At 36.5% G+C, this 16,443-nt stretch overlaps 2 protein-coding genes across 2 annotated transcripts in view; both read right to left on the bottom strand.

Annotated features, from left to right (window-relative positions):
* Positions 1-45: 45 nt before the first annotated feature.
* On the bottom strand, positions 46-9,148 carry LOC306842864 (fanconi-associated nuclease 1-like). Its single transcript, XM_079374015.1, has 14 exons — positions 9,097-9,148; positions 7,496-8,780; positions 6,252-6,392; positions 5,942-6,140; positions 5,186-5,419; positions 4,502-4,633; positions 4,317-4,425; positions 4,074-4,193; positions 3,821-3,985; positions 3,236-3,404; positions 2,551-2,654; positions 2,240-2,434; positions 1,066-1,194; positions 46-538 (listed from the first exon to the last, which is right to left on the bottom strand). The coding sequence occupies exons 2-14, from the start codon at positions 8,679-8,681 to the stop codon at positions 401-403; spliced, it is 3,021 nt and encodes a 1,006-aa protein (XP_079230141.1). The 5' UTR covers positions 8,682-8,780; positions 9,097-9,148; the 3' UTR covers positions 46-400.
* Positions 9,149-9,747: 599 nt separating this feature from the next.
* LOC306843091 (serine/threonine-protein kinase H1 homolog) overlaps positions 9,748-16,443 on the bottom strand; it is an 11,644-nt gene continuing 4,948 nt past the window's right edge. The window contains exon 3 of the mRNA XM_079374352.1: positions 9,748-12,620. Within this exon, the coding sequence (XP_079230478.1) occupies positions 12,303-12,620 (318 nt within the window). The 3' untranslated portion in view covers positions 9,748-12,302. The remainder of the gene's footprint in view (positions 12,621-16,443) is intronic.

The following is a 16,443-nucleotide window of genomic DNA, read 5'->3' as shown; positions in this document are numbered from 1 at the left end:
TTCCATAAATATTTAAGCATTTTTATTATTATTTAAACAGACAAAAATGTTTAAATTGATGTTTTTATTTAACGTCTTTAAATGATTTCCTTCAGAAATGTTACAATTTTTTTTTTTTATTCAGTCATTAAAATATTGCAACTTTACAATGAGCACAAGAATAAAATCAATCAATGCCATTAGGTAATTTAACAGTTTTATGATTCAGATTGAGAGAATAGCTCATTTTAAACTCCCTTACAGTGCCTATTAATACTCTTCTCTTACATCACCAGGTTCGTGCCAAGCAAAGGTTTTAATACCATCATTAAATCCATCCTGTGTTTTTCAAACACTTCTAACGCTGCCTGTTTGGTGAGCCATTCATGCATGAGTCTTCATTCTCAGTGTGACAGCAGCCTCAGTCCCGTTGAGCCCCTCGTGCTCCAGTGGCAGTGACATGACAAACCTCTACATCAGCCCCAAGCTTATGCAGCTCATCCAGCCAGATCTGTTGCTTCTGGGACAGACGGTCATTAGGACCCTTCACTTCCACCAGCTAGAAGAACACAACTCAAATGAGCAACGATTTAAAGGCCCCTACTTTACAAATCCAGTATTTCCATTGTTTCTTAACATTATAATGGGGAACATTATACATGGGGAAGTCGTGGCCTAATGGTTAGAGAGTCAGACTCGTAATCCAAAGGTTGCGGGTTCGAGTCTCGGGCCGGCAGGAATTGTAGGTGGGGGGAGTGAATGTCCAGCGCTCTCTCCACCCTCAATACCACGACTGAGGTGCCCTTGAGCAAGGCACCGAACCCCCAACTGCTCCCCGGGCACCGCAGCATAAATGGCTGCCCACTGCTCCGGGTGTGTGTTCACGGTGTGTGTGTGTTCACTGCTGTGTGTGTGCACGTTGGATGGGTTAAATGCAGAGCACGAATTCCGAGTATGGGTCACCATACTTGGCTGAATGTCACTTCACATTGTCACATTGTTCACATAATCTTATTAAAGCAGTAAAATAAGTCACAGTCAAAAGCTGAATACATTCCTAACCAGCAAGCAACATCTCTGACTCACCTTGTACTCCTTGTTGGACGTGCTCCAGACTACTAGATCTGGAAGCCCTCCTCTACAATGCCTGTAGTCCTTTGCCATTCTGAGGACCACACCACTCAGGAAGTGGCCACCCAAACATGCCACTAAACTCTAAAACCAGACGAAGAAAACAGCAGTTACACTGTGCTTGTGTATGGTTGTGAACATAATCTGGCATACACAGTATAGTCAATTATAGATTTCTAATAGGGGTGTTCGAAATGACGATTTTTGATCGTGGACGATAATGTCTCCACGATCTGCTTTTGAAGAAATATCGTAGTATCGTGCTACAGCACACATTCTATCAGCTGCAGCTCTGGCACCGCCGTATTAAGATACTGTACAACGCCACATACATTCATATCAGTGTTAACTTAGCGGTGGAGTAACTCTCGGAAAGTTAAGCTTTTCATTCATATTAAAACGCCTGTCTAACGGCGCTTTTAGGCATTGGTTATGTTTAAAATGAAAGTAAACGGTTGAGAGAAACGGATACGTGACTATGTTTTTATACGTATGTATACGTGCAGGTCTTAAACTTAAAGGGTCATTACTAAACATGCAGCCGACTGTCATTAAAGGGATAGTTCACACAAAAATGTAATTTCTGTCATTTACTCACTCACGTTGTCCCAAACCTGTATTAATTTGTTTCATGTGCTGAATACAAAAGAAGATATTTTGAAGAGCATGGGTAACATGCCAAACAGTTGCTGGTCCACATTGACTTTGATAGTAGGAAAAAAAAATACTATGGAAGTCACTGTGGACCAGATGAAGATGAAAATTAAAATGTTAAATTCGAAAATACGCTGAAAGAAGAATGATTGTCCTAGAAAGAAAAAAAAGTGGTGGCACTAAGAAGAAAAAAAAAAGCCAATTGCCTTTTAAATAGACTCATTGTCTGTTTTTTTACTCTAAAACACAGATGCACATTAGCTGGACCAGCTTTGAAATATTTTTTTGTGTAAGTTGAGCTGAAGAAACAACATTTACGATACTATAGTTGTCCAATTTAACTGCTATTTTGAAAAATGTTACTGTAAAGTAATCTTAATAGGCAAATAATTACCCCATTCAAGTAGACTAGAGCTGCTGGAAAGCTATTACCAAGATGGCCAACAGACTTGCCATATATAGTCTCTGTGATTACCTGTGCCTGTTGAAGAGAGGAGAAGCGCTCCCAGTTTATCAGCGCACACACTCTCCCCTCCTGTGCGTTCCACACATCAACGAGCAGCTCCTGCAGCGTCTCGGCAGACGCCTCGCGCAACATCTCAGCACGCGCCTCGATGGCTTCCCGCCGGTTACCATAGAAACAATCAGTGTGCAAATCCAGAGGACAAGTCTGGGAAAGGGCATGCAGTCATTGATCACTGATCTGTTAGGATGGTATGCCCTGACAATAAAGCATAACCCTAAACGTGTCAAGTGCACAGCATTTATTCTTTAATTATTGTGAACCTGGTAGGGGTTTCGGAAGACATCAGGAACCCCGTCGATAAAGATGATGTCCCACATGAGGAGTCCAAAAAGGGTGGAAAATGTAGAACCTTCTCCATGAATACCTTAAAAACATAAATTCAAAGCATAAAAGGCACAGCAGAAAGGATGTGCTTGTGTATGATATCATGAAGAAATTTAGAATATGATTTTGAAACTATTTATTTTATGGAACACACAAAAAGTGAATCTTGAATGATGTACTGATTGTTTATTTCTATGCAATCACAATGAATGAGGACTGGAGCTTTCAATCTTTTCAGGATTAAATACAAGTGAACAGAGAAACAGAAACAATTTTAATATTTTTCACTGAAAATCAGTACATGATTTAAGAAGCAATGTCAGATTTGTGAAAAAAAATTGTTTGCTTGATTCAAATCTTTTTAATGAATCACTTGATCTGGTTCACAAACCAGTCTGACTGATTCAGACATCTGTACATTTCTTATGAATGCACCAAGGAGAGCTAGTCTAGTAGGGAATATGTCAAGCTTTTTTATCTTGAAATGAGCTACATTCTTCAAAATTTATTCTTTTGTGCTCCATAGAAAAAATGTCATTATGAGGTTTGATTCATTGAATGAACGATTTCCTCAAAAACGATTCCTTCATATAATGGTGCACAAACAATGTGATGCCAGACCTTGATCAAAACCAAGTGTTCTGTAGTGTTCCAGAGCCAGTTCCTCAACAGAACACATGACCATAGTCCCTCGTCCCTCTGTGGAGCCTTCATCCTCGTTGGCCGCTCTGAGGAACACCGATTTGCCCATACCACCCTCATGAGGAAAGAGCTGGCCTCGAATTGTCACCTGTTGAAACACTCCTGTTAAAATCTTGTTACGGTGTTGTTTTTGTTAACTAAAACTATTCAAATTTAAAATGCACTAAAAATTATATAAAAATCAAATGAAAATCTTGAAAAACCTAAAAATTAAAATTACATAGAGAATCGAAGTACTAAAAAAACTGAAAAACAAGAAATAAAATTGTCAAAAGCACATAATTATTAAAACTAACATTAAAATGAAAACAGAAAATATTAAAAAACAAAAAAGCTAATTCAAAATGACAGTATTTGTATAATACGAAAAAAACACTGCAGTACATCTTTCCAAAAATTCATCCACATTTTCCAATAAATCAACTTAGTAATTAGTGACCACAAAATAATATGCATGGAATAACACTGTATTACAATGTTCCCCATGTCGAACTGAGCACTCACATGAGTGACATCCTGTACGTGCACAGTGGGCAGATCACGGAGCAGCAGACGGTATTTCTTCAAGCTAGCAGATTCCTTCATTCGGGAAGCTCGCTGGTGAAGTGACAATTTGTGGCCTGTTCGGACCAGATGGTCATTCAGTCCATCCCGGATAGCACAAATGGCCTTGATACAAAAGGTATCAAATCAATCAATCCTTTGGAAGAATGCTTGTGTATCTCAAACAAAAGTAACATTTAATCAAATGAGGTACCTGCTCATGTTTTTTAAGGTGTTGCTGGAGATTGAGAGCAAGCCTGTCCCACCAGCGCCCCCTACTGTCCACACAATACACTGACTGGGACAGAAGATTCCTGAGCTCCTGCACAGCATCCTACATGGCAGAAATGAAAAAATAAATAATTGAACAAACTCATGTAAAATCAATATACAGGATAAAGTGTTTATAACGCCATAATTAATTCCACGTTTTTCCATGGTTTGTGTATTCACCCACCTCATAATGGCGAAGTCTTTGTAAAATCTCAACTCCTCGAGACAGTATCCGAGTGTAGGTCCAGCCCACAGTGAAACACCGCAGAAAAACAGGCAGTTGTTCTTGATGACTGCACACATACTGAAACTCAATCCATCTTGCAACAGCAAACAAATTAAATGAAAGATACATTTTCTTTTTCGAACCTTAGGTCACAGGAGTCTTTCATCTCCTGCCAGGTGGCCTTTGCTGTAGCATAGAGGACATGGGCGTCCTCCCAGCTGCCTGTCTGCATTGCAGCAATCACTTCCTGCAGCATACGCATCGCTGTTTCATACCTGTACAGAAGAATATGTACAGAATCTAACGTTTTAGAATAATAAAAGAGACGATACTGTACATAACAAATATTGCCAACTTCAAATGTATGTTTTAGGGGCAAATCTCACAAAACCTGTCAAGAACATATACAGGTCATATTTCAGCCCAAAAACTAAATAAAGAAATAAAAAAATACACTTTAAAATCTCATTATTATGTTAAAAATTATGTTTAAATGAGTTTATATTAAAATATTTACATATTATGGTAGTATTTGTTCTACTTCCTACAATTTATCCTTGTTTAGTTTTTAAAAATCTGTATTACAGAAATATATTATTTTTTTAGTAACTGTACATAATTGTCATGAAAATAATATCACAATGCAAACAATCATAATAGTCCTAAAATAGACAAATAGGACCATCCTTTTACATTTTTTTTCTATTTTTGAAGTGAAATGTGATCTGAATGTAAAATTAATTAATTTTTTTTTAAGATGTTTTTGTTTATCTATACACTTTTTGTCACTTGAGCAAAGTATGATTATAAAAAAATATAAAACTGACCTGATGAGGTCATCCCGGTCCTCAAATAGTCTGGTTGAACGATTTACAGTATACTCTGGGAAAGCTAGGCGGCCAGAATTGACAAGCAGAATGGTGTAGAGCTGCCCCTGACCTCCAGCGGCCATCTCCTCCTCCTCTAAAGTGTCTGTGAGGGAGAACAGGAGCAGGACACGGGAGAACACGGCACGTGACCTGCGGCACAGACGCACACAGGAACCTGCAGCCTGCTTGGCCCTGAAAAAGACAAGCTTGGGTGTATAATTCACTTACATTACTCATAACAGTTATCTCTTATGGCTGCATTTATTTGATCAAAAACACAGTAATATTGGCAAACATTCTTAACATTTCAAATAACTTTTCAATTTAAATATATATTTAAAAATGTAATTTATTCCCAAGGTGGCAAAGTTGAATTTTCAGCAGCCATTACGCCAATCTTCAGGGTCACGTGATCCTTCAGAAATCATTCTAATAGTCTGTTTTGGTGTTCAAGAAACTTTTCTTGCTTAATATTTTCATTTCTTGCTTTATATATTTCTTTTTCAGCATTATTTGATGAACACAAAGTTCAAAAGAAAAAAGTTTATCTGTCACTTTTGATCAATTTGCATCCTTGCTGAATAAAAGTATCAATTTATCTATGACGTTAAAAGCTTTTGTTGTTCCTCTAGAACAAAGTGCAAATCTATATGTACTGATAGTGCATGTATCTTATACATTTCACTGATAGTGCATGTATCTTATACATTTCACCTCTTGAGAATGACTGCAGCCGTGTTGTTTTGACTGACAAAGAGGGATCGTTGTTTCCCCAGCTGGAGTAGCCCCTCCACCAAATGCTGTTTCTGAGTCCCATTGGCTCCACGGCCAAGGTGAAATGTTTTGGCCAGGTTTCTGAGCTCCGGTGCAGGCAGCAGATCCAAAACTTCTTGGATATCATGAAGCTCAGATTCTGTCACAGGGAAGAAGTCATGAGCTGTAGGTAAATATGTTGCCTGATACTTAACTACAGCTTATGGTTTTTAAACTGTTGACATTTTGGTTGACAAACCACATCACTAACCTGTTTGTAAGAAGCCACATGTGACCAGCTCTTGAATGACAGGTCTGAGGTCTGAGCTGATCTCTGTATATTCCAACTTACTGACCTGAAGCCATTTCAGCTTCCTTTGAAACAGACGGACATAAAGCATCTGACCAGGTACTACAGGAAAGGGAGAGATAGGTCTGCATTAGTACGAACATACACTACTGTTCAAAAGTAGGGCAAAGCTGAATTTTAAGCAGCTATTACACACATCACATTACCTTCAGAAATGATCCTAATATACCGATTTGATGCTTAAGTAACATTATTATCAGAAATAAAAACAGTTGTGCTGCTTAAAGGGATAGTTCACCCCAAAATGAATATTTTGTTATTATTTACTCACCCTCATGTCGTTCCAAACCTGTATACGTTTCTTTCTTATGTTGAAAATAAAAGAAGATTCTTTGAAGAATACTGGTAATCAAAGAGTTGATGGCCCCCATTGACTTCCATAGTATTTCTTTCTCTACTGTGGAAGTTAATCGGGACCCAACAACTGCTTGGTTCTTCAAAATTCATCATAATATCTTTTTTTTGTGTTCAACGTAAGAAAGAAACTTCTACAGGTTTGGAACGACACGAGGGTGAGTAATTAATGACAGCAATTTAATTTTTGGGTGAACTATTCCTTTAATATTTTCATGGAAACCAGTAAGTTGTTGTTGTTTTAAAACGTGTGCTTGCTCAGTGTTGGTGTCTGTATAGGTTGTTTATTCAGTTTTAGTTTTAGTACTTCATATGGAAATGAAATAATATATATATTGAATTTATTTTTATATGTATGTATATTTGTGTGGCTGTACATACACGTAGTTGTTTTTTGGTGTTTAGCTTAGTGTTATGTTAGAAGCATTATTATACTCATACCTTTTGTTGTTTTAATATTTTGAATTGTTTTTAGCTTATTTGTATGTTTCATTTAAATGTTTAGTATTGAAATGTTGTTGTATGCATTTGTCAATTTTACTCAATTTCTTTATTTTCTTAAATGTGTGTGTATATAGTATTTACAGAGTTTTGACTTTTAGTTTTAGTTACTTTTTCTTATTTGTAAGTCGCTTTGGATAAAAGCGTCTGCTAAATGACCAAAAGTAAAGCAAAAGTAAAGTAAATGAAAGTTTAAAAAAAAAAAAAAATTAAATAGACATCCTATGTAACATTATAAATAATAAGAGCAGAACTGAGACTTCAAAGTGACTGTAAAGTAGTTCCTCTACCTGAGAGCTGCTGAAAAGTGTGAATGGTTGAGAAGTCTTCCTCATTGAAGAGCATCCTATCATCTTCATTCTCCAACACCACCTCAAGGACAGTCCGAAAGTTCTGCAGGTAATACGGCAGCCTGGTGTGCTGATGCTCTGATCCCTCGCTGACGTTCTCTACGCCTAGTGCTTTGGACTCATTGGCTGGTGTGGTATCAGGCTTCCTCTCAATGTCCTTGTTTGTGGTCTTGCTTTTGATTTGATTCTCTGATAATGGAACAACATCAGACGAGGCCTCAGTCTGATCTGACTTGACATTCGTTTCATGTCTGTTTTCAGTTTTACTTTGAAAATATCTACGTTTCTTATGTACAACGGAGGTTTCTGTAGTGTTTGTGTCATTTTTAGGCAACTTGTCTGATTTCCGCTTTAGTACCCTGGATGAGGATGAAGATTTCACTGACTGAATATCAGGGCTGCTGCTTGATTCTGCAAGAGCTGCCACAGATTTCTCCATGTTTTTCACTTGAGTTTGGTTTGAAGCCGCTGGATCTGTTGGAAATGTGTTATCTGTATCCATGCCACCGGCTTTAGGTTTAAAAGTTGAACTCTTCATGCAATTTTCCTTCTGTGAACTGCTCAGTTCTGCATCATGGGTCTCAGCTTTTCCAGAGACATGAGTATGATCCATCTCAGACTCACATGAAAGTCTAAGTGCTCTTCTAGACAGTTTAGAGGACAAACTTCCAAGACCAACTGTTTTAACCGGTTTAGCTTGTAAATTTGTTTCAGACGAATCTTGCCTCATCACACAGTTCTTTTTAAAATACGGACTTGTATTGTTTCCTGGGCATTTCTCTTTCCCATCATTTCCAGGTGCACTGTTAGAAGGTGTTTTGGTTATTTCCCCCTGCTTGTCGTCACTGACAGCCAGTGCATCTTCATGATCCTCTCCAAGAAATTTCTGACACTGAGAGTCTATATGTTCATTAATCTTGTAACGAGGCACAAGTTTGCCACACAGAGGACATGCCAGTTTACACGGTGGTGTATTCCTGAAAAATGAAGTTATGGAAGCAACCCCACCTCCATTGCTTGTTCTCTCTTTAATTGCACTGACCTTCTGGCCCTTTTTCTTTGTCACCGAGAGTCTTCTGGACCTGCCTCTGTTAGATGAGCTGCCTTTGCCTGTCTGAGACTCCATGACTGTTTATATATGTTGTCCCATAAACCAGCTAGACAACGTGGATTGGAGTATCAGACTGAAGTAGGTGTGAAGCAGCCTGCATATTTGCTTCTGATCCTGAGGGAGAGTACATAAAAGACAAAATACTCAGTAGGAGAGGGTGACAGTCAACAGACATTGGCTTAATTAAGTAAAGAAATGGTGCTTCATTATATCTTAAGTAATATTTATCGATGATTCTTTTCAACTGATTTGATTTGTCCGTTGTTTCAGACTCTGCAAGATTTACAATAGACTGCATCAGCCATGCCACCAATGAATTAAATAAAAAAAAATAGCATAATGTAAAACAAAACAACATTGTCAAATACATTTTAGACTATAAATAAAGTATTATACAATTATAAATAAAGCTTCTGATAACTGTACAGACCTTTCTGGTGCTGAGATTAAACGTGAAGCCAGTCACAGGAATACATGGCGGCAGTTTTGTTTTTGCTTTTATTTTTCAAAATAAAAGTCAGCTCCAGTCCAGTCTTTTTCCAGTTATGTATTTCTATCTTCTTTTTAACATCATGTTGACTTTTCGTTGTATTTTCTCCAGTAAAAAGGCTGTTGCATATCAAGTTACGTTTAAAACTTAAGGATTGACTGTAAACTAATTTAGTTTAAAGATTCATTCATTCATTTATTTGTCGGTTTGTTTGTTTATTCTTTCTTTCAAGTAATGTTGAGATAGTTCACCCAAAAAAATCTTTCATTATTTAGCATTTACACACCATAATTTAAAAAAAAAATGGAAATTGGTTCCCAGCGTTCTTCAAAGTATATTTCTTGGGTTCTGCAGCAGAAAGCCATGCTCATTTGGAATGACATGAGAGTGGTCGACTATCCCTTTAACCCCAGACTTTATTTTACTTTGAACCAGTTGGCCTACAAATGGACGTCATGGCTGAACTTCACTATTAAATTCACCACATTTTGTGTCTTCTTTTACAACAAACCCCTCACAGCAGTTGAACCGTTCACACAATGTGAAAACATCTTGTTTCATAGAAATAACAGTGACTAACATGACTAAATTGTGTCCCATCCGTAAAGGAAAATGTATCATAGTTTATTGGAAATCGTATAGTTTACATTAAACAAAATAGTATAGCAGTCTTCATTTAAATTGTAGAGAGATTTTTCTAAAGACATTAGGTACAGATATATTCATTAAAGTGAGACCATGTTGTGACATTTGTTTTTAGATTATTTAATTAATTGCATCATTTAAAAATTTTTAATGATTTCACTATTTGGAAAGAATTCTATAATTGTTCTTTATTAAAATTGATAAGAAGGAACGAAACACTTACTTTCAAGAGACAGTGTTGGATTGAATTCAACAAAGGGACAACAGTTGCAGTTTTATTTCAACTGCAGCTACAAACACACATTCCTTACATGAATGTTGGTGATACACTAAATCAAAAATATCTTCTTTACTAGTCTCAATTTGACATTCTAGAAGATCAGATCAATTTTAACAAGCACATATAAAATAGCTTTTTTCTTGAGAGAGAAAAATATTTGGGGTATAAAGGCATATACAAACAGTGGTCTTCCCAAAGTCTTCTTTGATTTTTTATTAAATATTTTAGTGGATACTACTGAATTAAAACAAACATGTATGACAGCCTTAACACTCACATATGAACCCTCAAAATTAACCAATAAATGTAACCAAAAAGAAGAAAATATATTTTTCTAAGTAACACAAGCTTAAAAGTAAAAGAATGTGGAAGAAACCAAAAACAAGAATATTTCTGAACTCAAAAGTGATGTTGCAATTTTTTCGTAATAATTCTTGTAAAACAAATTCAAGGCACTTGCTGTGAAACAGGACGCAAGTCAAATACACAAATTCCTTTTCTCCTTCATTTTTTGATACAAGGTTTTATAAAAAAAAAAAAAAAACAGATTTAAAAATATATTTTAAGAAGTTCTCGTATCATCAGTTTTAACAGTAATTATTTTCATGAGGAATCATATTTCAGATCTCACCAAATGTTCCTTGTTAATACAGGCACGCAGGAATTTCTTTGGCACATCTCTACTAGTTTCTGACAGAGGGGGGTGAGAGTGAAAAGGCTGCCAAAAGGCCTTCATGGTGGTTCAGTGCCTTGCTCAAGGCACAACAGCTGGTGACAGAGAAAGTAACCGATTTTGATTCAGGGCTTCCCGATACTGGCCGCCCATACTAAGAGAGCAATCAATATCAGTTAGTTTGATTAATTACTGCAACACATGTACAGACAGATCCAAGAATCACGGTAGGTTTGTCCACTGGCCAAATCTAAAGACTTAAAGCCAAATCTTGGGACTATTTTTCTGCGTATTTTTCCAACAGGTTTTAACATTAGGGTCCATATTAGTAGGGTTGCAGAAAAAGGCTAGAAAAAGGGACAGTAGTTTCCCAGTAGTTTCAGGATAAACAGATATTGGGCAATGTAGAGCTCTTTGATATCTTTGGACCAACTTAAAGGTATTGTTCACCCAAAAATTTGAATTCTGTCATTGTTTTATCACTCTCATGATGAAAGCCTGTTTCTGCCACAGAATGAACAATTAAAAAAAGGTCATTGATAGTTCATATCTCAATTCAAACATTTTAATATAACGATATCACTCTGAATTTGTCTGAATTTGCAACTTTTTATCTCACAATTCAGATTTTTTATTTTATTTCTTGCAACTCTGTATGTCTATAAAAAGGAGTTTATAAAAAAGGCCAAATTGTGAGATAAAGAGTTGCAATTACCTTTTTTTTATTCCTTCATGTCATTTCTAAACCTGTATGACTTCTTAATTTCTGCATAATATGAAAGAAAGTTATGAAAAATCTGTTTTTGGTTTATTTTTTTGGCCATACAATTAAAGTCAGAGGTCTACTGCTGTTTTGGACCCCACTGATTTGGACTCATTGTACGGACAAAAGAAATATCTTTCTGCTCCTCTCACGAGTAAACGAAGACAGAATTTTCATATTTGTGTGAACTACCCCTATAAGGATCATAACTAACCAGGCGCAATATTAAGAGATTACAATGTGTGTTTCATTACAAATGTCATATATACGTGGTTACTTCCAAAGCAATTACCAACTATTTGATTCTTACCTTTCCATCATATTCAAAAGTGATATTAAGGCACAATAAACTATCACAAGGTCATGTGATTTGTTGCTAATAATGAATAAACAGCACCTTTCCGCCATTAGAAGAGCAATCTTCCGGCTGGGTACCGTAACAAATAATTCACAGCTAAAATCAGGAAGGTGTATTCTTAGTCCTTCCACCAACTTTTGTACAATTCTGTTCAACAGATACAATCAGGTAAAAGGCTGAATGAGATCATTTCCAAAGACAACATACACATGAAAATACTTCAACAATAAATAAATAAAACACTCACATAAAAGGTAATAAACGAGAGAGAAACAGCAGAAAAATAGAAAATGAACGAAAAGTTTAGGAGGAGGTTTTCTGCTAATTGGCTCTGTGGTGATGGAGCAGGAAGTTGACATCTAAATTGAGGCACAATGTTGTTCTGCTCTTTCTGATGTTTTTCATAAGGTCTTGTTGCACGTCGCTCTCAACCGTTACACTGCTGCTGGTAACGGCGATTGAGTTCTCGCAGCTCCTTCTCGCGAACGCGTCGCGCCTTGCTGGACTTCGTGGAGCGGCTGGAGCGAGTGGACTGTGCTGATTTGGTGCTGTGGCAGCGTGATGACGCTCTCTTCAGGAGGTTCTGGGAAATGGACCGCTGCAGGTTCTTCAAGGAGGAGGAAGCAGCCATGCTGACGATCCAAGGGTGTTTAAGTGCCTGGCCTGCAGTCAGACGCTCAGTGGGATCCACTGTGAGGACACGATCAATGAAGTCCTTAGCAAGGTTGGAAACACTTGGCCATGGCTGTCAGAAAACAGAAAGTACAGAAAAATGCTTAAAATTATTCAGACATTCTCAAAAGATTCTGAGACTTTTATAGAGTTTTTTTATACAGTGTGGAGGGAAAATAAGCTCTTCAAATAAATAGATTCAAAAGCTTAAAAATTGCAGCACTTCTGTACATGACAACATGTAACAACCCAGCTAATAATATATACACTATATTGCCAAAAGTATTGGGTCACCCCTTTCTAATGAACGTTTGACTACTTTAGTAATTTCTATGAGAAAAAATCTTAATGTTAAAGCATATAATGATATTCTAGGGAATTGTGTGCTTCTAATTTTATAGCAACAGTTCGGACAGGACCCTTTTCTATTCTAACATGACAGTGCCTCTGTGTATAAGGCATGGTTCAAAAAGACATGATTGATTCAGTCAGTGTGGATGAACTTGACTGGTCTGCAGAAAGCCTAAAGTCTAAAGATGTGCCAGACCAGTCTCTTCCGGCACATCTTTAGACTAGCCATGCATATCCTGGTATGTTATGACAACTGGCCAAACACTAGCAGCTCTATAAGCAAGAAAGAAAACAAAACATGGTTCGGTTTTTGTTGGTTAGCAAGACTCCTCCAGGGCTTTTCCCTGTAAAGCCCACATTCGTCTTGTCTGTGACTCACAGCAGCAGAGAGGCCCTGACGCACACACTCTGCCAGGAACTCTGCGGCCTTACATCACACGCTCATGCAGGGGGTTACTGCGGGATAAGACATGATGACAGGACTGCGCTGGGTATTGTCCAGCTAACACAAACACACACACACTCCACAAAATAAAAGCACACGCAATCACACAAAAATATGCATACAAAACACGATAAATAGAGGCACTCAAATAAACACGTTCAGAATCCCAAGGTCAAAGACAAAACGGTTTGCAAAGGTTTAAAGTGTTTGAAAAGCACTTTGTGATGAATAGAAACAGAGCACATTAACAGACAGACAGACAGAAGGACAGGCAGGACTTTCACAGCCTGTTGTGTTTTGCCTTTGAGATGGTGGCTTTGTGGGGAATATTTCAATTTAGGAATGCAGTTCTGAATGGACTGGGGAAAAGCCTCAATGACCTCAAGTCGCTGTATAGCAGTAGACAAATATTTTCATGGGGCACTGTTGTTCTTCTAAAAGAGAGGATGTGATTGGGCAAAAGTTTGCATAGTGTAAGATGAATTAGTATATTTTTTTTTTTAACCAAGTAAGACATTTGCAAATATTTGCTAATGGCTAATTTTGTCAAAAGCATACAGATGGCCTTAAAGCTAATAGGTATGGAGTACATGGCAAAAAGCTTTTGCTCACCATACCGCAGACACTTAATATATGCCATGCAGTGCCAAGGTTATGACTTTATTTCCCAGGCAATGCGTGGTTAGTTGGTTGGTTGGTTGGCGTTTTAACACCATGCTAGCTTACATGGCAATTTTTATAGCGAGTAAAAAGTTGATATACTATAAATGAGCATAATGTTTTTTAAGTTTGCTTTAAAACTTAATATTCTTTTGCAGAGCAATATCATTTACTTTTTATCATTTAATAAACATTAATTACTTTATAAGTGACATGCATTTTGATTCATTTGATATACTTAACAATAATAAGTAAATAAAAAGCAAATTACCAGAAAAGTTTAAACATTCCTCATTGTGGTACAACAATGAGTTGCCATTCGCCAGCCAATTGTTCCAACTTCTAAAATTTACAGTTTTGTTACTGAAACTATCAATGTAAAAGCAAAAATATTGAGAATGTCTGTACTCAATAAAACTGCAAGAATATGTTTCCTAGAAAACATTCCACCACCTTTCCCCCCCGGCTGCCACTCAACGGACAAACAGGTAGTGCCGCCCCAAACTCAAACTATTTGTTGAATCAATGTTGCTATGTCAGGCCGCTCAAACAAACAGTGCAATGCTGAAAGTGCCACAGACCACAGCGCTTACACTTTTCGGGGAAATCAACCTACGAATGCTTACTTATACTTACTCTCTGCACAAATATAAGCAAGCTGGCATAGGAGAGAGTATTTTACACACATCAGCATTAAACTCGTGTGGGAGAAAGAAGTTTAACATCAAGTAATAACACACTTTAGAGCACTTTAAGGAAACTTTAAGGCGAATACCACACATTAACATCAACATAACATACAAAGCATATATATATATATATATATATATATATATATATATATATATATTTCATAAGAGCTTGTTTGTTTGCAAAAGCGGTCAGCTACAAGCAAATGAATCATAACGCATAGTACAATGCAAATGAGCCCAACATCATGGCATACAAATACAGCTGGGTTTAATAAAACCAAGTAACATCAGCATATGCTTTATAGCACTTCTATACCTAATCGAAAACATCTGCATTTTCAATCTCCCAGCAACCCTTGTTTTGTACATAAATGATCCACGTTGCCCATAAAAATCTCATATATATAGCTCACACATACAGCTCTTGTATACATAACTACAACTAGTGCAAGAACAGACATTAGGGTATAACTTTACAATAAGGTCCCATTAGTTAAACAATTCATTTTTTAATGTTACTTAATAAAAACATAACTGTTCATTGTTAGTTCATGTCAGCTCAGGTCCATTAAATAATATTAACAGATAGGCTACAACTTGTGATTTTAAAAATGAGGTAACACTTAGCGACCATTTCTATCGCTATTAGCTAGTTGTTTATTAGGATACCTATTATTAACATATTGGCTGTTTATTAATGCTTATAAAGCACATATTCTGCATGACCATATTCTACATCCCTAACCCAATACCTAAACTTAACAACTCCCTTACTAACTATTAATAAGCAGCAAATTAGGAGTTTATTGAGGCAAAAGTCGTAGTTAATGGTTTGTTAATGGTGAGAATTGGACCTTAAAATAAAGTCTGACCAAAAATGAAAAAATGTAAATTAATGCAATATTAATATTTTTAATTGTTAGTTCATGCAAACAAATTTAGTTTACACTATGTTAACAAACAGAACCTTATTGTAAAGCAGAGGTTCTCAATTCCAGTCCTGGCATCCCACCACTTTGCACAAAATATTTGTACACATGTGCAATGTGTTACCATTATTACATATATCATGAATAAGATTTTATCTCTGTGAATTATCCCTTTGGGTTTTGACATGTTGAGTTTGGCTAATACATCATCTGTAACTTTAACTCTGTAAAAAGCTATTTTAAAGCTTGTCGTGTGAGACACAAGCACGTTAAACTTGAAATAATACATATTATACCATTTAATGAGAACTGTAAATCAAATCTGTAAGTCCATGATTATTTAAAGCTTGCTTTTTGAAGCTTGCCATTTTTGACTTTAGGATTACAAACATTATTAAAGATTCTGCATGCACATTTTCATGTACACTTGCAGCATACAGATTGTGTACAATATATGCATATCATTCTGACATCACAATGAATAATAAAATAAACCCTCAACTTTAAGTTTCTTTTTCCTGAACTGGTAACACAATGCATTGGACTAAAACCTACTTTGCTCACAAGGTATAACAACCCCCCCAACATTTTTATTTTTTTAATACTTTTTGGGGATTTTTCCCTTTTTGTTACACGTGGTGTTCACGGTCCTTTTCAAAAATTTACTTCTCAATATGCTATACTACTATCAAATAATAATAGATCATTTTAGAATCATTTTATCAACTTTTTCTTTTAAGTACCACGGTTTTGTATTTCTTTTTGGAACTCATGGTTGGTTGTAGGCCTCACAAAAACTCAAAATTACCCACAATTTTT

Source organism: Barbus barbus, assembly GCF_936440315.1.
Source record: "Barbus barbus genome assembly, chromosome: 23".
Taxonomy (NCBI): Eukaryota; Metazoa; Chordata; class Actinopteri; order Cypriniformes; family Cyprinidae; genus Barbus; species Barbus barbus.
The sequence above is the reverse complement of the archived record's forward strand: the minus strand, read 5'-3'. Positions and strand labels throughout refer to the sequence as shown.

What these genes read in the sequence shown, in the direction of transcription:
- LOC306842864 (XM_079374015.1), bottom strand. Translation starts at nt 8,681, where the DNA reads ATGGAGTCTCAGACAGGCAAAGGCAGCTCATCTAACAGAGGCAGGTCC. An exon ending in ACCTTAAAAAACATGAGCAG is followed by an intron (nt 3,986 to 4,073) that starts GTACCTCATTTG and finishes TTTTGTATCAAG; the next exon opens with GCCATTTGTGCTATCCGGGA. An exon ending in CCTCTCTTCAACAGGCACAG is followed by an intron (nt 1,195 to 2,239) that starts GTAATCACAGAG and finishes GTCTGGTTTTAG; the next exon opens with AGTTTAGTGGCATGTTTGGG.